Raw genomic sequence first — 26,369 nt, forward strand, 5'->3', positions numbered from 1 at the left:
CACCCCTTTCCTTAGGGGAAACTCAGCGCAGCTGAGTTGGGAAAGGACTATCTTACTTCTGCCTCACATGCATAACCAGGTCAGTGCATAACTGGGTAAATGGAAGACCAGTGGATACCCAGTGGAAAATGTGGACAGTAACCACAGAAGCTACCGTTGTGCTCTAACTTGTCAAAATAATGAAAATGATAGGTAGGCTTTACATTCAAATATGGGAGAAGCCGTGTACCAAAGCAGACACTTCTGGAAAAAGAACATGAAAAACATCTATCCACCATTCCAATTAATTTTACAATTCTCACATGCAGTTTGCATGGTAAGCACTTAATCATAGAACTCTTGTAACACCAATAGATTGAGGCTATTTTAAGAAGCAAGTGATGTCCAAGGTCACTATTTAAAAGCCAAGTAAAGAAAAAAGATAATTCAGACGAGCAACACATAGGGACTAGCAAAGGCTTGCGATCTCCCATCAAATGAGGATATGCATAATCGCATTATTCACACCAAAAATAGCGTGTTCGGTACACTCAGCAGGACAGCTGAAATTATTAGCTGCTATTACACTTTAGTGACTGGTAAGAAAATAACTTCACAGATATTTCTTTGTCTCCTTTTTCTGAATTGTCAGGAACCTGAATTTGAGAGTGATCTGCTGCATCACCAGAGATCAGAACTCCATTTTGATTTTGCACAGAAAGCACCACAGTAAGCAAAGGCATTTCAAGGTTAAACTTCTAACACCAGGAAGACTTTTACCTTAAAAAAAAGAAAAGAAAAAGAAAAAGAAATCCAGGTACACTGTTTTTAAACAGAAAGAGTCATTGTTCCTATAAAGCCACCTACAGCTTGGGTTACAATTCTTACCTCTACCTCCCACAGGGCTTTTGAACTGGTTGCAGATGTGGCTGACTGCCTCCCCGTCGTTCTCAGGAAGACATGCTGCTTCTTCCTATGCTCATCGCAAGTCAGGAACTTCTCCTGTTCTGCATGAAACAGTCTCACCACATCCCCCTGTCAAAGACCAGACAGCCATCATCAGTACAGAGGTACATCAGTACATCAGCAAACAAGCTACAAGTAACTAGAGTTTGGAGTCTTACCCCTTTGAGAATATCATCTTTGTTATCACTCCATTTCATGAAGAGGACTATTTTCCAGCTTGTATTGCAGTTCACAGAGTTGACCTAAAAGGAGAACCAAAACCATTATTCCCACTGTCTCAGACTTAGGACAAGATACTGCCACAGACTACTACTTCCTGTTGCATTACCTGAGAGGGAAAAGTCCTTTCTGTATTTACTCCAGAACAAGTAACTACAGAGTCGACTTGTTAGGAAGTCACTTGCTACGCATCATTATGCTGTAACTTTTGATTTTGAAGGAAAATCTTAGCTAGTCAAGCAAAATAAATCAAACTCAAGCCTCCGTCCAACACACAACAGGTACGAGAAAAGTCTGCTAGCTCTGTTAAGCTGCTGATCAACAAGATTCCCAAACAATGCCACAGGTACAGACCTACTTGCTGATTTGTACAACACAAATCTAAGCAGCTTAGTTGAAACATACAGAGGTTTGTGCAGCTGCTCCAGCTGTGTCAGCCTGCCCTTACCTCATTGCACCCTGGATTATCGACAAGCTGATGACTACTGGCGTGGAGAGGCTGGCCGGCGTTGACAGGATTCAGGACTACTTTGTCTCCAATGACAACCTGTAGATAAGTGCAGCATTAGACAGAAATCTGCACCCTGAGACAGTGCTTTTTCTCTCCTTTTTTAATGGGAGTGATGGCAGGAAATCACCTTCTTGCAGTCTGGAGAGATGCCAGGCTTGAGTATGAAAACCAGGATTCTGTTTGCTTCAGAATTTAGCTCACCATACTCAGTCATTCAGACAGAAAAAGAAAACCCATACTATTGGACCTGGAGACTTTCAGAAGAAACACAGACTGCAATTCTGGTAACTAACCTATGTGCTGCTTTCCATGAACTTGCTTCATTGGTTAACATTTAATAAATAATTCCTATAGAAAAGGTCAGCCAAAACTCTTCCTCCTCCAAGATGCACTTTCACCTGTAAACTCAGATTATTGACCAAGCTGGCAAGACAAATGCATTTTATTCTGGACAATAAAGATCCTGTTCTTCCCTTCTTCTAGGACAAAGTCTAAAATCAAAAAGCCTTTTTGAGTATTGAAAAGAACTATTCTTAGTAATAACATGTCTGAGAACTGGTGCAATTGAAAAGCACTTGGGGCCACTAAGACTGCACTGCCCTGTGGCTTTGGCTTCACCATGTGTGTGAATGTGCCTGTAGAAAAAGAACAGTCACATCATAACATATCAAAACATTGACACCTCACTTGGAGTACTGTGTGCAGTTCTGGTGTCCTCAACATAAAAAGGACATGGAACTGTTGGAACAAGTCCAGAGGAGGCCACAAGGATGATCAGGGGCTGGAGCACCTCCCGTATGAAGACAGGCTGAGGAAGTTGGGGCTGCTCAGCCTGGAGAAGGCTGCGTGGAGACCTCATAGTAGCCTTCCACTGTCTGAAGCGGGGCTACAAGGATGCTGGAGAGGGACTCTTCGCTAGGGACTGTAGTGACAGAACAAGGGGTAATGGGTTCAAACTTAAACAGGGGAAGTTTAGATTGGATCTAAGGAAGAAGTTCTTTACTGTGAGGGTGGTGAGGCACTGGAATTGGTTGCCCAGGGAGGTTGTGAATGCTCCATCCCTGGCGGTGGTCAAAGCCAGGTTGGACAGAGCCTTGGGTGATCTGGTTTAGTGTGAGGTGTCCCTGCCCATGGCAGGGGGGTTGGAACCGGATGATCTTAAGGTTCTTTCCAACCCGAACTATTCTATGATTCTGCGATTCTATATGCGGCTAGTCTACAGGATAAATTATTCCTGCTTGATGAAGTCTGGTACACCTAGGTGCCAAATATATACCTGGATTATAGCACACATAGAGGCTTATTACCTCCTGGTTTTAGGTAAATAGTATACTCAAGTGACTCAGATTTTATAAAATGGAGATTAAGAGATTAAAATGGTAATGCATTTAATTTGGAACTGATTATTTTACATGTTTCCCATGAACAGGACCATTTAACCTCATCATTACTTCATTCCTCATATACAAATTGAGGATGTATTTTCATTCCAATCTGAGAACACTAAAACACAAGATGCCAATTATTTGTTCCAAATCAACTGAAGGAACTCAACATTTCCTACCATTTTGCACTGGACAAGAATTGTGAAAGGATAGCATAATTAGGTCCCTTACTCCCTCCAACGTTAAATCATTCCACGTTTCCAAAATACAAGTTACCATAGCAATTTTCCTCCCCCTCATGACAGCATAGGAAAAAGGTTGTTCCTGCATCATCATGCGGTAGCTCTGTGCATTTCATTAATTGCAAGACAGGCCTCCTGAAACGAGCTTTGCCAAGCTGTGCACAAAGCAGCATGTGAAGATATTCCCCTCCGCACTTACACTGTCTCCAATGGAACGCAGTTTGTAGAAGGGCTGTATGTAGAACCAGGAACCTTCATTTCCAGCTTCATCCAAGGTCACCCTCATAGCATTCTTCTCTAGCAGAGCTGGAAGCCTCTTATTTACTGTTAAGTATTTGTTACTTTTTAAGTGAAGCAGCTAGAATAAGAATTAGAGTTCAGTTCTAAGAATGCTCATTTTTCCTCCCCGTAATTAATAGAGAGCAAAAGATAATGAGAATACTACACAGGAATTAAAATAAAGACTAGAATATATAAAAATACTTATGAATTCTGGCACAATTTCACTTACACTTCTTTCAGTAGTATACAGTCCTACAGCACAAAACACCTTCAGCTAATCCAACTGTCCCTTCTGCAGCAAGTGATAAACACTTAGAAATGCCCTCATCACTTTATGACAGCCTGCTCAAAATCCCAGGATCAAAAGTTGCAAAATGCTGGGGACTAAGTGGTTTTCCCTGGTACAAAGAGGGTGGTGGGAAGTAAAGCTGCCCTTATCTTGCTTTGCTCTGTCTCATTTCACAGACAACATGAACTGCTTCTTTGAAGACTCTCCCCCAAGCATCACATTCTTCTACCATCAGATGTGTACCACCTTGCAGACTGCACACCACCAGCATGGGTACGTATACTGCAACAGGTCACATCCCAGCTCCCAACCTACCCAGCTCCAACAAGCTGTTTTTCAGTTCCAGGTAAAATTAACAGACAAGTACTTTTGTATAGAAAATCACTTTTTAATGCCTTCTGACTCTGATAAATATTAGCAGAACATATGGGAATTATGGGAAAATACAGGTAAAAATTTATCACAGCTCTTGATAGTATTGATGTTGGTAGTCCAATCAAAAAAGGATATTATTATTATTGTTATTATATATCTTTCATCATTAAAAGTACTTAAAAGTACTCCTGTAAAGTTCTCCTTTACAGGATCCCAATTCAGAACACTGCTAGTACCTCGCAAAACCAGACTCTTGTCCACGAATTACAGAAATTTGAAGTCACATTGAACAGAAGAGTTTGATCAAAATCCTGCACGGCTTGCAAAGATGTTCACAGCCTACCTGGATAACATTGCCATACTGGATGACTGTTCCCAACAGCTTTCTGTTTTCAGTTTCATTCTGTTTCTTTTCCAAATCTGCCGCATGCTGAAATTAAAGAATAAGTCAATTGCTGACTGTTTTGTAAAAAGAGTGGCCAAAGACCCAAGGTTAAGAGTATTTCAAAGAACTGGAGAAATGGTGAGCATCTGAAACAGTGCAATCTCCTTCTTTCAACAGCATAATTTCCAATTCCCTTTTTCAGTTGTTCAGAAAGAGAGACAAACACCGTTTCAGCAACCCATAATTGCACAGAATTGTTTAGATTAGAAAAGACCTTTAAGATCATCGAGCCCAACTTTTAACCCAGCACTGCCAAGTTCACCACTAAGCCATGTCCCTGAGTGCCACATCTACACATCTTTAAATACCTCCAGGGGTGGTGACTCCACCACTTTGCTGGGCAGCCTGCTCCAATGCTTGACGACCCTCTCAGGAAAGACATTTTTCCTAATACCAAATCTAAAAAAATCCCCTGGCACCACTTGAGGCCATTTCCTCTTGTCCTATAGCTTGTTACTTGGGAGAAGAGACCAACCGCCACCTTGCTCCATCCCCCTTTCAGGTAGTTGTAGATGGTGATAAGGTCCCCTCAAGCCTCTTTTTCTGCAGGCTGAACCCCACTTTCCTCAGCTGCTCCTCTTCAGACTTGTGCTCCAAACCCTCCACCAGCGCCATTGCCCTTCTCTGGACACACTACAGTACCTCCCTGTCCTCTCCAACAGGACAGAAAACCAGCCATGAGAAGACAATACGACATATATGGGAGGAGGTGAAGAGAGATGGGTAACAACTCAAGCCAGGAAGTTCATATACCTTTCTACAGACTTCTGTGCAAATTGAAAGGAAAGGACCACAACTTTGGCTCTTTATTTTACTTTGCCAACACAGGCCCCAACTGTTCTCCAGCCTGTCTTTTTATGGCAACTCTAATCATCTTCACCATGCAGCAGGATTATTTATAAGACATTAATAAATGCCCACTGCAGCTCTGAGCACTTGAGTTCCCAACCTCCAGCACCACATAGCTTGTACTTCATGAGGCTGAAGGATACTCCGTGCTACTAGAGACTGGCTGTGAAGATGCAGCTGAGCATTTCTGTACAACACTAATACAGTAAAAAAATGGAAAGCCCTTGCAAAATTGAATAATCATAAGGATACATTGTTCTATTTAATAACTTCATTTCTAACTAGCCTCTTGCACTTTGCTTTGTTTTTTTACAAGTGAGCTATTTCACCCTGGCTGTTTGTAAACTATTTCATTTTGTGAAGAAACTCTCCCTTAACATGAAAAATTACTTTTTTAATAAAAAATAAATCAGTAAAACTATTTTCTTTAACTGGCATCTGGTGGTAGAGAGTAATGTAAAACTAGACTTTTTAGGAGCCTAAGCATCAAGGTTTATGGTTTGGTTCTCAGATCTCAAGGACAAAAGTAGGTCCAGTTTTCTGCTGGAAAAAGGAAAAGTGCCCGCAGTTCCTAACTGCAGTAAGATAAAGTAATAGTAACACAGGAAAAAGTTCAGCTACTGCAAAGGAAGAGCATCTGTATAATGTTACAAAATTTCATCATCCTCAGCTTACGTAAAACATGCTATTTTTGGAAGTTGTGCTAGGTAGGACAGTTGGCTCTGACTCTGAGAGAACCTGGAATACAGCTGCTCATGCACATTCAAAAATACATTCAGAAACACAATGCCACATGATTTGCTCTTTATTACTAAAATACAACTCTTCTTTTGCTTGATTTCAAAGTATTCTGTCAAGAAAGGGTTTCTTCAAGACACTAGGGCCCCTCTCAACGGCAAGCACAGACTTCTCTGCCTGCACTGGATTGGGTGCCACATTTATTGCAAATAAAGAAAATAGCGTATTCTGCAAAAATATGATTAAAACTTTGGATGCATTTCAAAAGCACACACCAAAACTGACAATCGTTCACGACAGAATCATTTTCTCTGGCCACTAGATGTCAGCTTCTCAACCAGCACCAATTCTTGATACCAAAGAAAGACAAGTGTCCCACATTTTAAATCCCTTAAATGGCATTAACTTAAAATAACCTGACCTCAGCACTGAGCGCTCCATAGCAGACAATAAATTCAACCAGCAGACAAACAGAAGCCAAAAAAGGCAAGTGATGATGAATACATGTTGCATCATCAATTTTGTTAGGAGTGACGTGCACCGACAAAGACATCTGATCACAGATGTAACAAATGTACACGCATCTCAGGGCATGTCCCCCCCAGCAACACACAAACTAAATGCAGGGTGTTTCAGTGTATTGCTTGTCTGACAAATGACAGCATGACACATGACACAGAAAAAGAAGTTATGATAGATGAGTGATATACATGGGACCAAATCAGTTTAAAGCTGTGCATGAGCCTCAGGTCACTGAAGGCCTGATTTGGCACATGATATAGGAAGGATCCAAAGTGATGCAGATCAGATAATCTTCAATAACACTGTAGAATCCTTTCACCAAATCAAGCAAGCAGTTCATGCATGGTGGCACATTTCTGTACAAACATCACTTGGCTGGGGCTAAATACTGGAAAAATCACATCCTGTATTTCCATGTGCATCCCACCACCACCCGGTAAAGTGTCAGATGAATAGGAACCCAAATACCTGAACTGGCATGTACTGAGGAAACAACTTTAAATTACATTCAAATGCAGGGCAATCACAAAGTACTTTTCTTCTATGTGATGTAGTATTTAGACCATAATTTCTCTTAAAATCCATTAACTCACACAAAACCCACAGTCATAAACTCTCCTCTTCCCCTATACACCAGAAAAACCAAACCCAGAATTCCCTGTTCCTTAAAGCTTGCTGCCATGGTCTGCTTCTCTTATCATCATTAACAGGGCAGAAGAAATGCAGCTCAAGTGAGGGACTTTTGTGCTACAGCCAGCACCAAAATAGCTTTCTCCTTGTTAAATTAATACTTCTAGGTTATAAAATTATGTTTTCAGCAGCAAAATGAGTCAAACAGCCAGCCTTTGTGAAATGCAGGAGCAAGGCAGCCATATGGCAATCAGCAAATGACACTCTCCTACAGGGCCATTTCATATTTCAGTCTACAATGAACTTAATATAGGCTTAAAGAAACTAAAAATATTTAGAATTGTAATTTTGACATGAAGTATTCTAGCTATGTAATTTTAACATAAACATGGAGTTTATTTAACTCTAAATTCAACAGATGGTATTTAAGTTAAGCTGGCTTTTTTTTATATAGGAATTCTAAAAACAGCAATCAACTGCTTTACTGGGTTTTCAACTGCTGAATGTCAACATTTTACACAGAAAATATTAAATACTACAAGCTAATAAGGAAGGAGAGGCTGTCTGGCCTTATAATTACTCATAATTACCCATCAACCTTTACATGTATTAACAGCAGCTATGTTTGTTTGTGGAATCCCTATAGAGTTATCAGACTGGTAGCTCAGATGGTATCTACCAGCCCAACTAACTCCCATGAGTTTAGATGTCAAGATGCAATGTCTCAGAATCTTCTACTCCATATAATTGTTTGCAGGGTCCTCTTATTATGCTGTTACCACTCAAAGTGCCCACATACAGCACTACTACAATTAGCCCAGGTTAATGACAAAAGCTTAAATGGTTACCACAACTTTAACCCAGTATCGTAAATACTGGTACTGGGAAACACAGACCTTGAACAGCATGTTGTCATAAATCAAAGTTAGATCTCGGTGAACGTTTCAGAAGGAGTCCTGTATATGGATTTCTATATACCTTCTCAGTGTCTCCTGGTTAACTGCATCAAGTTGATTGGAAACACATATTTAAAGCAATATGGGCAAGAGTGTTGATTATCAAAAGGAGCCTAAACATGAATACTCACATGCAGTTTGTTGAGTAGCACGGCATCTGTGGTGCTGTTAGCTCCTGGCTTCGCTGCTTTCCAGAACTGCTTTTGAGCGGAGTACCGGTTCATGGGACATAGTTTGAACAGGCAATCTATAAAAACAGATGAAATAAACACAAAGATTGCTTCAAGCATTTGTAATTATCTGGATTTGTGCTGCTAACATTGTCCAAGGAACCAGCAGCAAGGAAAGCTTTATAAACAAACTCCAAAAAGCTCTTAATCAGACAAATGCTTTTTTGAGCACCAGGAATGTTGCCCCATGAATGATAAAAATTAACTGTTGCTGCCAAACATCTGATGCAAGACAAGAGAATTTATAACTTGTCCCAGTCAAAATCGGTACCATACTAAAATGGTCACAGCGTTCCAATGCTTTCCCAGGAAAACAGATTTGTTCTGCACACTTTCAGCTTGTAGTTTCTGGATTTTAGCAGGCACACTACTGTACACAACTCATGTTTGGGGGGGGGTGGGGAGAGGGTGTGCTTTTGGGGTTTTCTGTTGTTTGTTGAGTTTTTCAATCAAATCCCTCCTATTGCTAGGGAAAAAATGAGGCACAAGGAACTGGAGAAACTCATTGGAGAAACTCACTTAATAAAGCAACAGCAGCATAAAACACCCCCAAATAATAGCAGCCACAAGCTCAGACATTCAAAGCATTGCTCGAGGTACCAGTAAACCCCTCAGGGTGTCAGGTTCTTTACCCAGCCCATCGACAGAGTTTATTTAACATCCAGCCTGGCAAAAAGAGGAATTACAACTCATTAGTCTTATTAAAAAGACTTTTTTTGTATTCAAGAGAGTCTAACTTATCAATAATAAAACCAAATTAGCTGCCTTTACTGTTTTTCCTCCCCTTTGTTGCTAAGCAACTGAACACGCAAAAAAATAAATTAAGCTATTCAAAGGCAGTGCCTAAAGTAGCAGCGTAGAAGTTTAAACAAAGTGCCAAAAGCCAGAAGGCTGTTCCCAGTGCCTCTCTGGCAACGGCAGGGATGTAAGGCTGCAGGCTTCTAATCCACGCGGTATTTCTCAAGGCTCCTGGTGTATTCTTGCAGGCAAGTGCTGCACTTAGGGAAGCAACAAAGTGAGGAGAGACCTATCTGGGGGCTTCACCTTCCCTGTCAGCTCTTTATAGGCTCACATGATGCATGTCAACTAAAAAGGGAAAAGCCCCATGCTGCAGACAAGTCATTTCAGCTCTGCCAGTGTTAAAGTTGCTCAAGGGGGTGATAAAGTTGCCCCACTAGAGTCAGACCTTGATAATTTTACCTTGGGATGCCATTTGAGACTGACACTTTCACTCAACCCCAAGGAAAAGATCCATTTGATGTCCCTCAGCCTGCCTAATCCACCTTTGAAGCACCAGACAACATCAAACACCTTGCACAGAAGGGCAAAGGTCTGCCTTCAAAACTAAATCCCCTTCTAATAGGGTGAAGCAGTGATGGCAGATCCATCTCAGTGAGCCACTGACTGCCAAATGGGCTGATCAACTTGTCCAAAACCACCACAGCGATTGCTGCAGCCTGCTTACCTAGTGGCCCAGTATACCAGGAGGAGCTGGGTATTACACTCGGGACCTTTAACAGTGACACACAAACTGTGGAAGGAAAGAGCCGAGGGTATGTGGAAGGAGACTTAATCGCATCTATCCAGAAACACTCCCTTCCACTTTGACACTACCAGCTCACAGCTTCAAACAAACAAGAAGTGGAAAACGAAGTGCAAACCACACTTTCCACGCTTGCTCTCTTCAACGTATTTTTCATTTACATAAAGATGATTCACAGAGATTGACAGCAGAATAGATTCAAAAAGCCACTGCGGGCTGGCACTTTAAGCTAAGACTGCACATTGTAAGCAACACACCAGTTATAAAATATTCTATTTTTGCTTAAACCATCAGTTCACACAATGACAGCAATTAACACACAGAACTGCATAGAAGAATTAATCGTATGCTAGATTTAGTCACAGTGCAAATGTACTTTTTTCCATCCTTCTCAGTCAAGAAAGTTGTCAAGTTCAGTTTAACTTCTGAATTGTTAACTGCGAGCAACCCCCTCTCTTCCCTTAGCACAAGGGAAAGGTCTACAAGTGTTTGACCTTGTTCAACCCAAGAAAGCAAAACATCACGTTTTTCTTAAGATTTTCTGCCTAGCTACAGATCTAAAGCAAACAATGAAAAGCACCCAGTGTATTTCTCCCCCCTAGTATTTGTTCTATGAAATCATTTCTTAAGTGGTTGAGGAGTTAAACGTCACCCCAATATGACCACAAGAGGCTGGCCACTACCGAATGTTATGTCAGCACAGGTCAAGCTATGTGAACTTTATGGCCAGAAGACTTTCAGATCTGCAGATTCCATGGGCTTATATGTTTACCTAAACCAACACCTGCAAGGCTGTGCTAGCTGAGCACCACCATGGTCAGCAATCTCCAACCCACAGCAGCGATGACTGTGTAAGATAAATCAGCTACATGTCGGACACTATGCTTATCGAAGTGAGGTCTTATTCCTAACAGATCCAAAATGAAGCCAAAGCAGCCAAAACAATCAGTTATCTGCTCTGATTACGGATTCAAGCAGCTTTAGCCACACAGGAAAGGTGACAAAAAATATATTACTGCAAATTAGTTACATCTTACCATTGTTAATATTCAAGCTCTATAAAGGAATGCATTTTCTTTTCAGATCGTTATGATACACAGTGAAAAATAGCAGAACTGCAAACTGAAAAGGTATAAAAATAAAGTACTATGCAACTGATGATGAAATGATGACACATCATCAGGCCTGAGCACTGAACAAAGGTCCTGCAGGAAAAACTGATTGCTTAATTGTATACTACCCCATCAAGCACGTGGACGATGAATGATCGCTATATGGACACGTATTAAACATGTATTTCAATGCTTCCAAGCTAAATCCTGTTCTTTCATCAGCAATTGCTTTGCAGCTAATAAAGTGGACTCAGCAAGACTGTAATTGCACCATGTGATACATTAATGCTCTCTCTGTTTGGACATTCAGATCCCCACATGGGCCTCTGCTCACAAAAATACTGCCAGTAATGTGTGGTTATCTTCTGCATGTACCAGCATCACAGAGGAATAGCTAAAATCAAGGATATTTGAAACACTAGAAAATTCCATGTCCTGAAGTATTCTGGGGTTCAATGAAGAGAAAAACTTGCCAGCTGCATTACACCAACTGCAAATCCTTCTACCCCATGCTTTTCATTTTCTCTTCTCCCTTTTCCATTCCCCTCTCTTATACTAGACCTTGCTCCTTTCCTACCCAGTCATCGTTTCCAAACTTCTAACCTGTCCTGCCAGTCCAAGCCCAACCAGTCAGATTCTCTACTTCCATCCCAATTAATTTACTCAGTCCCCAACAACTGATTAATCCACCCCTTCTCTTTTCCTTCCATGACAGCAACGTACAGGTCTCTGCCTCATACTTGGGGGGAATTATGTCTTGCTCAGATAATCCTCATCTCCCAAGGTTTCCCAACTTCCTCATCCACATTCATCATCATTATTTATGCTCCTAAAGTACAGGAACCAGAATTTCTCAAAGGCTGGGATTTTTTCCCTTCACCACCAATGTATTTTGCCAATCACTTTTTAGGAACACAGACCTGTCGTTTAAAACAGGTCTGGCAAACGTACCTGGCAAAAAAAGAAAATCATCCAAAACAGCAACACTTACAAGACATCAGGCTGGAAAAGCATCCCCTAATGCAAAACTTTCAGCCTACCAGGAGCCTCCGCCGCACTTCTTACCTCCATCCTGTAGTGAACATGAAGTGCATTGCGTGGGGTAGGTAAGCTGCTACTAGGGAAGCAAAAATCACGGCACGGTCAGTCCCTATAAAAGGGGTAACAGCATCTGGGCTTACAGCTGAAGGACCTGATGCAAGAAATGGCCCATCACAGTTTTGCATACCATCAGTTCATCAAGCTCCCTGCAGTGCTGCCCCATGACCACTGCCTCGCTGGCTAACCCGGTCTCATTCTACCTGCTGGGTTCAATACAATTACATATACACAATATTTGCTCTCACAGCAAAATGAAACATCTGACCAGACTGATATTTTTATTTTAAGTTGCATGGGAATTTAAGTACCATTAGTCAAACTATTATAAAATATAATGCAAGACTTGTCCAACGTAGCTAATAACTTCAGAGAGGCAAGAATGATTTGGAGAAGCAAGTACAGTATATAAGAGCCCACCCAAGATCCAGTCACCTTTTTCACACCAAGCTGCCTAGTCTTGTCTTCAGTTTCCCCCTGGAAACTCAGGACATCAAGTGATGTTGTTATGTCAATTCTACCCTTGGTGCATGAAGACAGCTCAGAGAGCTGCTAAACTGACACTGCCAACATCCAAAGCTCAGTGATGCCTTTGCTGGGTGAGAGCTGGACACCAGCCACTATTAAAACTTCCCATGTTTGCTACTTTCAGAGATTAGCTGCAGCACAGTTCTTCTCCCTCTGCTACTCTCTACTGTGCTTGTTTCCAGATGATCTGGAAGTACTTTTAGCTTCAGCCAGACTGGTTGTGTTACACACCACTCATTTTTTCCAAATCTCCCCTGGCTATTTTAAGCATTTAGTAGAAAGTTTTCACCAACTTTTCTGCAGTTACAGCAAGCATCAAATACTTTGTTGGCAACAAAAAAGTGGGTCGCCACGCAGTTTGTTAGACACAAACCCAGACTTTGCAGGATGCCAACTGGAGAAAGGTAAGAGTCAAGCAGAATTATTTGCCCTCTCTCAAAAATCCATTTCAGAGTACTTTCAGATGAGGGAAATCTATCTAGTTAAAGATCTTTGAAGAAATCACAAGCCTCACTGAATATTTAACACCAACACAGCTGTTTCTTCATTACTTGAAAAACCACCCAAACCAAACTCCTTTTTGCACAGCAATACTAAAATTAAAATGAAATTTGCAATTCCCTGTTGAAATGTAGCAGTTTCTCTTCAGGCTTTTCTATACTTGGATACCTGGTATTTCCAAGGCCAAAGCCTGCTCACAGTAGAATAAATATAAGGTTAGTGTTTTTTAAGTTTTAGTTTAAATATAAGAAATAGCAGGAAAGAAGATGAAGTAACAGCATAGCCAGCAGTGATGGAAGCACTGCAAATAGAAGCTCTTGACTTTGTAGTTATGAAAGCTGCGCAGCTTTAATACACTCTGAGGGATTTTAACACTCCACAGGATGAAGAGATTATTTATTTAAAAGCAAACCGAGACCCCTTTTGTGTTTAAGTGAAATATTTTCAGGCAGGAGGCACACAGATAATAGAAAACACATATTCCCTCACAAGCAAGTTGCACATCCTCAGAAGCCCCTGGATCACTACATCATCTATTTCTATACTTGTGCCTTCTGAGGTTTAAAATTAATAGATGACAGCCTAAGAGGTTCAAAGAATATAGAACAAAAGCAGCTACAAAAATGTGTTGATTATTAATCATTCCTGCATTTCCATAGAGGGGGAGAAAAAAAGAACTTGATCCTGATGAAATTACTGTCTTTGTGATGAGAAGACATCCTTTCATTTCCAATTTGCTGGGAACACAGCAACTCATTTCAAAATAGGTATTGTGTCAGGATGCACTGAACACCTGACCTGCTGTCCCAGTGGAGCCCACTGCATCCACAGCTCCAGCAAAACCAGAGAGAAAACAAACCTGAGCAGGATGCATTTAGCCCAGTGGAAGACGATGACTGAAGTCAAATCTCATGTTGCCAACGGTTCTGCCATGCCACAAGAGGGGAAAACGCAAGCGTAAGTGTGAAATGCATTTGTATTCCAAGCCCAACGGTCTTGTCACAATCACAGGCACCACTGTAAAGCAACCCAATCATTCACAATTCGAACGCTGAACTAATTGCATGACAAAATATATTAGAGGTTGCTGCTGCTGTGAAGTCCGCATGCTGCTGCATCTTGCCTGTTTCAAGGGCTTTCAATGCTTTTCTTTTTAAAGCAGAATAAAGGAGGAAAATCACTTTTGCAACCAACACTTAAATAGAGAGCCTGCATGATTTATGATCTAAATATATTTTAATTTTTATGCTAAAATAACCACCCTCCTCTTGTATCTGAGGGTAACCTCCCTCTTGCCACTGTACTACCAATGTTCATAGTTCTACCAGTGGAAATCACTACTTCCTTTCTTCAAGCTATAACAACATAGGGAAGAATATAATTGTTATTAACTTAGAGCGGATGCATTAAACCAAACAAAGGGAGAACACTGCAACAGCGATTTCAGAAAATGGAAGAAGTATATACCTGAGAGCCTGACACTGAATATCAATGCCTACTAAATCAAAAGTATTCATTAATGCAACATTAATTAAAAAGCAACAGCTTTTTGAACATGTAACAAATTAACATGACTTCACACCACATTGTTAGCAACTTTACAATAATAACCACAGCATTTTAGATGTATTTAAATTCACTGTAGTATAAAAGGCTGTCCTTCAGCAAAAGCTGAGCAAGACAACTTTATTCCAACAAGGAAGAGAAAACACACAGCTACTCACCTGCATGATCTCATGAGGCTCTGGACACACAGCCACATCTCAGGGTAAATCAAGAGCCAAAGCACAGATAACTCGCAAGGCTACAAGCAAACACCCTCCGCAGCCCTTAAAACCATAAAAGTAGCAAAGTGCACAAAAAACCCACCAAAAGACTAACACAAGAAATGCACCTTGAAGTAAACATCTTAGGTACCAAAAAGTTCAGAATACACCAATGTTTGTTTTATTTCTGCATGTAACCGCTTTGGTCTCCTTCAAGAAGAAAACTGCTACTCGAAAAGAGAGAAATATTTAGACACCAGATATACAGGCAGTTCTAAAAGGAAACATTTGCAATAAAGACCAGATGCATTTTTCAATCTCTGCTACGAGCAATGCTGATTGAAGATGCTTCGTGAAAACACAAAGCCAGAAGGGACAGAGACACAAGTAGAACGAAAAAACAAATAACACCGATGGATTTTACTAAAACAGATCCCACTTGACATCTGGGGAGTCAGGTTACAGTGCAAGAAAACCAGCAGCCTCCCTGTCACTGCGTGGCACCACAATGGCCAACACATCCCTGGACAGCCAGCACATGGGGCTACAAGCGATCCACAAATACAAATCACTCACTGAGCTGCCTCAGAGGAAACTGGTAAGAACCATTATGGCTCCCGGCTGATGACAAATCCAAGACAGAGAAAAACTTCTAAATGTTATGGAGAGGAGAAAAGAAAATTGAAGTGTGCGGGGGGGAAACCCAGCCACTTCAAGAGAGGAGTTAACAACTGCACACGCTAATTTGAGCTAACCCAGGATTTCAGAAGCTATTGGTTTCAATGAGTGCTTTTACTGTCTTAGCTCCTCTGTCTTCGGTCCAGAAGAAAAAAGAAATCCTGAACTAGAGGCAAATGTTGCCAAGAGGCGAGTCCAAAGGCCAACCCCTTCTGTCTCCCACAAGTACTGAAAATCAAATTTTATACACTACAAAGAGAAGCATTTGTACTTTATATAAAGGGAACTCAGCAAACTAACAATGCGTTAGAGTTGCCTTTTTAAGTAAACTCTTGTGGCTTTAGCCTTAGTCCCAGACTCGCGAGCTGTATTCTTAACTCGGGTATCCATCCCCCTTCTCCTTTTTAATAGTTTCCACAACAAATCTCAATATGAGGCACAAAGTCTCAGAAGAGGAATCCCGGGACATTCTTCCTCAAAATCTTCAGGTCTTTGCAGCCTACACTGGTGGCATTTTACCCCATCAGTAAACCCAAGTGTGTTCATCTGCTGGCCATATTTCATTTTATTTCAACTGGATTCCATTTTCACATTTGCTTCTTCACTTGCTCCTGTTTTTCCGGAGTGAAGTTCCTGCTCAAAATGGGTCAGGAAGTGGGGGCAGGAGGAGGGGAATTACTCAGGGAACTGCTTGGACACTACAAGCACAGGAAGAAGAAGGAAGATCAGATTTCAAACACGCTCTGAAAGAGTCAATGTTGAGCAGTACAAAAAGAACTGGGTTGTGCTATTAGACAGAGCTGACATAACCGAACAGCATAATACAAGTAGTTTCTATTTAGGAACATTTTGCATGTGCTAACAAATGAACCACCACAGCATCACGCGAAACAAGGCAAATTCCTCATCTGTTCAATGAAGTAACTCGACTTTCAACTTCTAAATACATCTGGCTTAAAGAAAAACCATATTGCCAGAAAATAAGATATAGGGAAGTTAAATTAATATTTGATAATATTACTGAAGTCTAGGACAGAAGAACAGAAGAAATAAAACTGAATTCAGTGCTTTCATTTTTCTTACTCTTGCCCAAAATGCTTATGTGTTTCTTTCCCTCTGCACTGTCATCTTCCCAAACTCTGGCCATACTCCCTTCCGTAGAACTGTCAACAGCATGGTCCCCAGGATTGGCAGACCCACAGAAAGCTCACTTAGCTCATCCCTCCCTCCCTCCCACAGGCAGAATAAATTATGCCTGCTCCATTCTTGACGCAGCTCCTGAAGTCATCTATTACAGCAGTTCCGCTCTTGCTAGATCTAACCTATTTATTTTTACAGTTTAAACCCATTATCTCTTTCCCTCTCCAGGTGGGCATGTAGAACAGAACTTCTCCCTCCCCTTGCAATATTTGTAGGCTCTTCTGCCCCTGTCCCACAGCTACCAAGATGCAAGACTAACCAGGTCTTGTTCCTTACCACTACCCTCATCTGGATATTCTCTAGTTAGCTCCTATCTTTCTGGAAGCATGAGGTGCAATATTAAACAAGATACTTCCCTTGAAGCGCTGCCAGGAAATTAAATTGGAAAAAATCATTTCAGTGTCTTTCGGCAATGCTTCTTTTTATATATTCCAAGGCAGCAACTGCACTTTTTGTAACAGCACAGCATCAACGACTCCTATTCAACTCTTATTCTCACTATCTTCAGAGCCTTCCCTACAGCACTGCTGCTTGTTCTCATCCTCTTCCCTGGATGCCATCAAGCAAGCTCAACCTTGACACATACCCCCCTGAACTGCAACACTGTTTTTCAGGCTGTTTCTTCAATTTTCAAGGTAATTCTGAGTAACTGCCTAAGTCGTGGACTCCTCTGGGGAGCTGGAAGTGGACAGCCAGCAGCTGAAAAACACAGCTAGCAGCAGCCTGGCAGCAGGCATCCAGCTCTACACTGGCAGTAACAGACAGCATCCCTAAAGCTTGTGCTGCTGCACAGATGTTCAGAACTACAGTACATCAGCTAGAGGTGAGCAGCACTATTTGAAGAGTTTAGCAAAGCAAAGATAAATGCAAAAAACCGTAGACCTGAATTATAGGAACCACCACCCTGGAGCTGAGTAGAGGATAGTCATGCTGCTGAACTGTGCTGCACTCCCAGGCACACAGAGTAAAACACCCATGTCTGCATCCGTTTTCCAAGTCCAAAAGCTTTATTCCTTGCTTTCTGTTCCTAGGCTTGGCTTGAGTCTTTCAAGCTCACTTACTAAGGCCCCCTCCCTCTCTCTACTTTAAACAGTCATCCCCCTTTTGGCAGGGGACCAGAGATGCTCTTGCTGAAGCCTATCAAACGATGCTACTCAATCTGTCCAAGTTCACTCCGCTGCTGTACACCACTTCCCTTCTCAGGAACAGAGCACAGAAGATGCCAACAAATCATGCAGCTAATTAAAATTTGGCTGAGTCCTCCATAACATAGTCTTAGCACTGAAGATCGCACTCTGGTTGTGTTTTAAAAAGTAGATTGTTGAAAAGGTATATATACACTGTAAACACAAGTGCTGCCATATATTGCCCCTGCTCAAATTGTTTGCAGCAGCATACCAGTGTGTTATAGCAGAGAATAAATCACCTCAAGCAACTCTGAAAAGCACAACATTCCAGTTTGATAGCACTGAAGAGTTAAGCTACACCAGCACTGCTGCTGAAATACAATCTATAGCTTCAGAGACCAAAAATGAAAATGGAAAATAGTTCCTAAACCAGTAAAACAGCCCCTTCCAGGAACAGCTTAAGAGCACTGCTTTACCAAATAAGGCGAGTGAGAGCTGGAAGCCAAAGCAGCAAAGCCATGATGCATTAAAAAAGCCAGACAGCTGGATAATAGAAATGTGAATAAGCCAGCTTCACTAGGCTGTATTGCAAATGGGAAGAACAAATGTTCAGTGACCATGAGCGGAAGCAGAGCCTGCCAGCAAAGGCCTGAAGGCATTTATCCCAGCCGGCAGGAGCTGACAAAACATTCTTACTGGAATTTGGGTTTTTTTTTAGTGTATTCTAACCAGGCAATGGAATCACCATAGATTATGTCTGGAAAGTGATGCTGATGGGGCACCACCTGAAGTGCTTGGCACCGGAGTGCCGTGAGTGTGCAAAACCAAAAGCTCGAGGCCCCAAAATGCACTATGTACCCTAGAACAGCACACAGTTTCACTCTGCTGTACAAAGCTGCCAATGTGCTACTGGATGAGGACATTGCAATGGTGGAGTTGCTAAAGAGAATAAACACTGTTCATTTTTAGCTTCAACTAAAACTGAGCTGGTTCCCCCCCCCTTTTTCTTTTTTTTCAAATTCCATGCCATTCATTTTATTTTAGCCTGCTCTACGACTCCATTGTCTTCCAGAGAAAATTGGTAGAACACACTATCATCCACCTCTAACGGATATTTCATACAGGTTCCCAGGGTAAGCCGTTTGCTGAAATACACGCTCTGTGTTAACTTGCTGTCTATTTTTCAATGGACATAGCAGCTTCCAGGATTCCTTGGTTTATGAAAACTGATTATGTTCCTGAAGAACAAATTTCAAGAGCCTGTGACAGGAACACCAAAGCTTTGTACCATAAATAAAGGAGTTAAAACATACTTGTAAAGGAAACCATCAGTTTCATTTCTTTAACTTCTTATCCAGCTATTAAGCCAAACAAACCAAGAGGTTTGGTTTTAGGTGCTGTTATTTCACATGACAATGCCTGCCTTACTTCCCTGAAATCCTTGACACAAGAGCAACCAAACCAACCCCAGTATGCTGCTATCACAGTAAGAACATGCAAGCAATGGACCTCAAGTCTTCTTGTCCCTCCATCACAACAGCTGTCCCAGCCAAAGCAGGAGCACTCCTGCCCCATGCTCTCAGGTGCTCCACTCTGGCAACCCCTGGCTTTCTAATTGCAGTAGCCACACTAGCACTCTACCAAAGCCAAGCAAGCACTATCCACCTGCACTTTCAATCCTGACCATTGCTTGCTTCCTAAGTGCATTTAAGCTCAAGAACAATATTTACCAGTTATTGAATTTCAAAGCCTATTAACTGTTGCCTTCTTCCAGTGTATGTGAATCAACAGATCCATTCACTTCAGTCCCCTCTCCTGCCAGCTGCAAAAAGATGAGCAAATCTGTACATTAGTGGGGCATTTGACAGTCACAGCTGTGAGGCCTTTACAGCAACACATAATCAACTGAAAAACAAGAGGAGAAGACAAGTGATGATTAAACTTTTACCAAGCTATCCTACAGCAATGCAAGCTTTTCCTTAACACTGAGTCATGCATTTTCCTAGCCTCAAATTGATCCTTGTGATGGAACTGCAATGAAGTTCTCTGACCATAACAACGATGCACCAAAACACCTACAATGTCAAGGGAAACACCAGGAAGGACTGTGCATTACTATCTCATCCTCAAGGCATGACCACTGGCACCACAACATCCATCCTGACTTACATTTGTTTCTGAAAAGTCTAGAGGAAGTAAATGTATTTAAACTACATTCATTTAAAAGATTTCCTTTTCCATAAAGAACAACAACTGCATATTTTCAATGTTTTAAACCATCCTTCAAGCTGCCTTATTGACATAACGATAACATGTCGATCAGTGCGAAAGCAAGCTGGATTCGAAAATGATAGATGGGCTGGTGAGAGCTATTAAACGACACCAGCTGTATAAGAGCCTGAACACATCCTACACTGATATCCACACAAAGACAGTTGTCGTTGATCTCAAATGCCACCTTTGTCAGTAGCCTCAATGGAGCAATATCCTTCGCAGTTCAGAAAAACAGCCTGAAGTCCTCTTTTAGCACTACCTGCAGGCAGATGAAACCTTTCAAGGGAAGATGCCAGGGCAGCCTGAAATGGCAACTCACAAGCAGCCCTACTCAGATTTGGTCCCACAGACCAGCCAACACTTCAGAAGCAGGACCTAACCCCGCTGGTTTCACATGATGGAGCGCCTAAAAATCACTGCAGCCCCTTCCTGGTCCGCTGCAAACATAGCATGAGTTCACAAGAACTACCTCAATAGTGACATTTGAACAGCGTCGTTTCACCTGTTACAGCGTCAGTTGCTGTTTTTAACCACTAAAAAACAGCCCTTGGCACCAACAGCTACAAGAGCTCTCAATGCACCGTCCCATGCCAGCTCTCCCACGGAGGAGCTCTGAAACAATGCTTGCTAGCTGGATGACTTCAGAGGAAAATTGCAGTAGTAAAAGGTAGCACTTCACTATGTTCCTCCTCTGTAAGCCCCAGGGGTAAAACTGTTGTGGGTAAAAGTTAACACATGCTTTTGAGAAAAAAAGTATATCAATGTCTTGAACCAACAAGTGACACTCTCCTACGATAACCTAGACATGATTGATGAAGGACAGCCTGCAAGAATTCTTGGTATTAGAGATGCTAAAAAAATAAATTCTGCCTGGGAGCTCAGTAATAAGACTAATTCAGCAAATCCTGAAGGAAACCCAGACATTGATGCTACCTAAAAGCTCAATCATGGAAAGGGCCAGCGAGGCTCATCAAATATTTTGACCTTGTTCAAAGGTATCTGATAGAAGCAGAACAAAAACCCCTCAAAACACAAGGCAATGTATGTCACACGAACAAAAAAAACTGAGTGACAAACATGTGAAAAGCCAATTGCCTGTAGTTTCCCAAGCTTTTAGTCCCAAGATCACTTGGGACTTTCCTCATTGACTTTCAATTTTACTGAGTCACTCACAGGATGAAGAGGAAGTCACTAGAAGCCATGTTTTAAATTGACTTGTCTGCCAAGTCACTGGATTTCAAAAGATCAACTTTAAAACCTCTGGATTGTTAAAAGGGGAACTTCAAGATCCCAAGCACGCCTGTGCTTTGCCCGCTGGATATATTCAAAAAGCCAGCTACTTTTCCATACAATTACACAAACTGCAGATATTTTTCAGGCACAAATCCATTATTTTCTTACTGAAGACTGGAGCACTAAGGATGCCACATGTTAAGTTACACAAAAAAACTTTAAGAAAGGATTATGAGACTTAACCAAAAGATAAGGGATAAGAACAAAGGGTAATGGGTTTAAACTTGAACAGTGGAAGTTCAGGTTAGATATAAGGAAGAAGTTCTTCACTGTGACTGTGGTGAGGCACTGGAATAGGTTGCCCAAAGAAGTGGTAAATGCTCCATCCCTGGCAGTGCTCAAGGCCAGGTTGGACAGTCTTGGGTGACATGGTTTAGTGTGAAGCGTTCCTGCCCATGGCACAGGGTTGGAACTAGATGACCTTAAGGTCCTTTCAAACCCAAACCATTCTATGATTCTATACTGGCTACTACAAACTCCTGCTCAGTGATTTCTATTTCCATGATCTTCAGCAGTCAAAGAAATAAAGAACTCTTACAGTCCTTACGTGGTCACTATGCCTTGCATCCTCCTGGATGCTCAAGGAGCACTTCACGATGCAGTTTCCCCCTCTTGGTCATTCAAAAAGCTCTGAAGGCTTTTATAAGGTGAAACCATATAAAGTATGGCTAAAAACAGTATAAAGACTCAATACATGAAGAGAAACACACGTGCTGCTCAAGGGAGCGTTGGAGAATCGCGTGCACTGTATAGCAGCAAGTTTCTGAGCCAAAACACTTCTATGACATTGTGAGGAAATAACAGAGGCTGAAAGCATATAGGTAGGTCACAGCATTTGCGTGGCCAGAGCAAGGATGTATGAGAGCTTTCGTATTCCATCCCTGAACTTGCAGTACTACACACTTTGCCAAATATTATAATTTTCACTCACATCATCACTACTTCTTTACAATAACATGCCTTGAAAATTGTCATCAGATAGCCCACATTCTCAGACAACCCACATTTGGGGACACGAATGACTGCTAAAATCAGAAAGCTTTCAGCCTTCACTAGAAAGCTGCTCATGGAATACTAATTAACTTTATAAACCCTGACCTTTATTCCAGAGAACAAGTTTTTCTTGTCAAACATCTCCATGTAGTACTTTTACTAATAAATACATCCAAGTAACAGCTGAGTAGAAGCCTTAAGCCATATGCTTGTTATGTATACAAATCAACTACTTGGGGGGTTTATTAATAATATTTAAACTGAAACCACTGATATACCAGCAATATAGCAAGTATGGATCCTTCAGTTCAGCAACAGAACACCTCTTGCTCTATTCTAATGAAATCTGGTTAAGAAGTGATCCCTGCTATCTCCATTTTTAAGGTCTAGTAAGTTTATGATGAAAGTTTTCAGATATCATTGGAAACCATAACAAAAATTGGTCAGAATGATCGCAGTGCTGACAGATGCCAGGCATGCCAAAAGAACATCATGTCACAGTACCTTCCTTTATCTCTTGGTTCTTGGGATTTCCAATTCCTAATGCAAGGGAGCAGTTGAGAAGCAAGTTTTTTATCAAATCTGTACTTAGTCATCCCCACAACTGGCCCCTGATAAGATGGACAGAAGCAAGCAGAAGAGGTTATCCAATTGCAGTAAGAGCATCTTGTAATCCCACCGTGACATCCAGTCCTGCACTGGACCAGAACTACCCAAAGTAGTTTGTTCTGCAGGAACCACAGGACTACAGTAGTGGACTGCATGAACACCTGACTGTGTAAGCAGAGACAAATAAATGTTAATACACACACACAAACCCATCTGACCAGGTCACAAGAATGTTCCAGTTAAAACAGTGTTAATTATCTGCAAACTCTTCATGCTGGCTAGATTAAAAATTTGCAAAGCATTTTAAAGAAGTTATACGGTTGTATTACAGATATACCATACCCTTGAAGGGCCACATCATTGAAAAGCACTGTTTTAAACAACACATAAAAGTGAACAACATTGCTAAGGCACTCTTGACTAAGAACAACAGCCCATGAAGTCCACCATGCATGTTAGCTCTGTAACCTCCTCCCTCCAAAGCAGCATAGAGAAAGCCAACTTCCTCCCTTTAAAAGGCCCACCCTTCCCTACGTGCTTTCCAAGCTCTTCACACAACACCTGACAGCAAGAAGTTCCTAGGATTGTTTGCAAGAGCACACTTCAGGCATTATCCTCCCCCAGTCTTCCTCCCAGTGTGGCCCTAAAGCAGCTGGTTCCTGCCTACTCCCACCCCACGCTCTCCTCCATAGCAACATTTCTGTGTACCAACAGGGAAATACAAATCAAAATGAGTAAGAGACTATTTCTGTGCCCTCAGTTCTAGCACCAGCACGATGCCAGTAATCAAGAAACATTGCAAAGCAAGATGTCCACTTCAGCAATTCAGTCAGTTGCATAAATTTTAATCGAGAGGTTGGACTAGCTCCACATGAATCTGAAAAGCTCAACCTGACAGCTGGTTGTGCCACAGACTTGTAAGCACAGAAAACCCACACAGAATGCTGCCTGATAGAGCTCAAGCTGAGACTATTAAAGAAGTCGCCTTATAGATAACTATGTCTTATGGAAAGGTTATTCAATTAAACACCTTACTTAATCATCACAAATATCTGGTCACTATCATCTATTCCTCTAACCACTCTCAAGCTTCTGTCCACTAAATAAGGATCAAAAGATATACTGCAGCTCCATCACATTGAAGAATAGATTCACTTAGCTCCTTCCTGTAAAAGCTACTGCTAGTTCTGGTTTATGTGTATTTATATAGGTTTTGCTCAAAAATTCCCTTTGATGTGTCCAGAAACATCTCTCACCAGGCCACCCAACTGATTCTGCAAGAGCTCTGTCCAGAACCAACTGTATCCAATTCACCTATGCCATTCCCAAGGAAAGAGCCCAAGGACATAAAACACAAAACAGGGCAGGTCTTGTCTTCAAGAACATGAAGCACTGTACAGGGGAACACAGAAGAATTTATCTGAGGTCACAAGCAGAAAGAAAACATATTCATATTGATGGCATACAAGAACGTCCATGGACTGTCTGCAGGTACCATCTGACCAGCACAGGACCCGAGGAGGCCAAAGCACTGACCGTCCATTTCTTGAAGTTGTCAATCCAAAAAATATCCAAGGAGCATTTTCAGTCCTTCAGAAGAGATCAGCATAATCCAGCATTATACTGCAACAAACACTGGACAGCAGTGTTTCTGGAGCATCACTTTCAAATGTGGGGAAAAAAACCAAACCTGTCTAGGTAAACAATAAACTTACCTTTGCCTTTACAAAGTAATAAATATTTATAAACAAATGTTCTCCTTTCTACTTACCAATATCAGGATACGCCGCCTTTATTCTTCTTTAAAAATCTAAACATTTAAAGTACGTTTAAAATTAGCATAGCACAAAAGATACTTCCAATAAAGTACCCACCAATAAAAACCATCTTTGGAGGTGGGAGAAAAATCTTCGGGCCTCCAACATGAGCCACATGCTAACTGAACAGATATTCAAAGTAGCTGAGTCATTGTGGTTTTCTGAAATGAGCCTTTAAACACAACCTGAAGGAAGGAACATTCAGTGACAGGCACTTCAAAATCTCTGAAGGATAGAAGTTTTTCTTTTTCAAGTTACTGAGTTTAAATCTAAGGCTGCAACCCATTTTCCTGACACTTTCCCCCCCACCCCCCTTTTCTCTATTTTCCTCAGTTTTCTTTAGTACTTTGATGTCTAGTTCCCAACACAATGTTTAACTTTAATCCTGTATTAGCTATAATAACTGCACAAATATTGCATTTGCAGTAGTTAACTCCAAAGAGTGAGGAGCTGGGATCTTGGACTGCACTGTCTCAAAGGTGCTTCTCTAAGCCAGTACTCTCAACACTTCTGCACGTGTAAGAGAGCAAGATGGTCTGTGGCAACGGACTCTTGTGACTAATACAAGGTTGTAGTAAAACCTCAAGGTCTTCCAGCCCAAACTCTACAATTAGCACCCTCTCCCCAATACCTCCAACCGTCGTTTTACAGCTATGGTAGCAGCAGGGCCAAAGCAATGACCAGGCTCCCTGCACTTACAAACAAATCCAGTAGTTTCTGCACCGAAAAGGTTCAATAAAGAAAATGGAGAACGTACATTAAGTACATGCCAGTACCTGAAGGGAAAGCAAGGTATGGCAAGAAGGAATTCATTTTGCATGAAAAGCAGACAGCTCCACTCAATCCCATCCCAGTTCTCATCCAACCTCATTTTAGGCAGGAAAAAACCCTGAAAGAAAAGCTCACGAATATCCTCAATACAGCACAAATGTACACAAGGTATCAGTTATGAAAACTTGAACACAGAACGCTGAAAGAAACTGCTTTCTGCAAACAAAAATTCCCTCTCCTGAAGCGTGTCTGAAAAAGAGATACATTTTCTGTCTTTTTTCCCCCAGGAACTTGTGCATTTTTGCCACAGTTTTGGTTAGTTTCTTGTCTGCATTTCAGAAAATTAAAAACTTCAATGTCTTCAGATTCTTTTCAATACAGGATTCTTGGAGAAGTTACAAAAATAAGATATTTCCTCCAGTTTTATTCTTAACATTCAGT

General features: G+C 41.4%; 1 protein-coding gene across 2 annotated transcripts in view; it reads right to left on the reverse strand.

Annotated features, from left to right (window-relative positions):
- The window catches only part of ITPR1 (inositol 1,4,5-trisphosphate receptor type 1), a 170,900-nt gene that overhangs the window by 117,853 nt on the left and 26,678 nt on the right, over nucleotides 1-26,369 (reverse strand). For both annotated transcript variants that reach the window (XM_061455692.1, XM_061455691.1), the window contains exons 5-10: nucleotides 8,520-8,635; nucleotides 4,592-4,678; nucleotides 3,502-3,660; nucleotides 1,613-1,711; nucleotides 1,104-1,187; nucleotides 868-1,014 (exon numbers count right to left, since the gene is read on the reverse strand). In XM_061455692.1, coding sequence (XP_061311676.1) covers nucleotides 868-1,014; nucleotides 1,104-1,187; nucleotides 1,613-1,711; nucleotides 3,502-3,660; nucleotides 4,592-4,678; nucleotides 8,520-8,635 — 692 coding nt within the window. The remainder of the gene's footprint in view (nucleotides 1-867; nucleotides 1,015-1,103; nucleotides 1,188-1,612; nucleotides 1,712-3,501; nucleotides 3,661-4,591; nucleotides 4,679-8,519; nucleotides 8,636-26,369) is intronic.

Source organism: Pezoporus flaviventris, unplaced genomic scaffold, assembly GCF_033815535.1.
Source record: "Pezoporus flaviventris isolate CSIRO_AGI_PZ_B2104156 unplaced genomic scaffold, CSIRO_AGI_Pfla_v1 ptg000021l, whole genome shotgun sequence".
In the NCBI taxonomy this organism is placed as follows: Eukaryota; Metazoa; Chordata; class Aves; order Psittaciformes; family Psittacidae; genus Pezoporus; species Pezoporus flaviventris.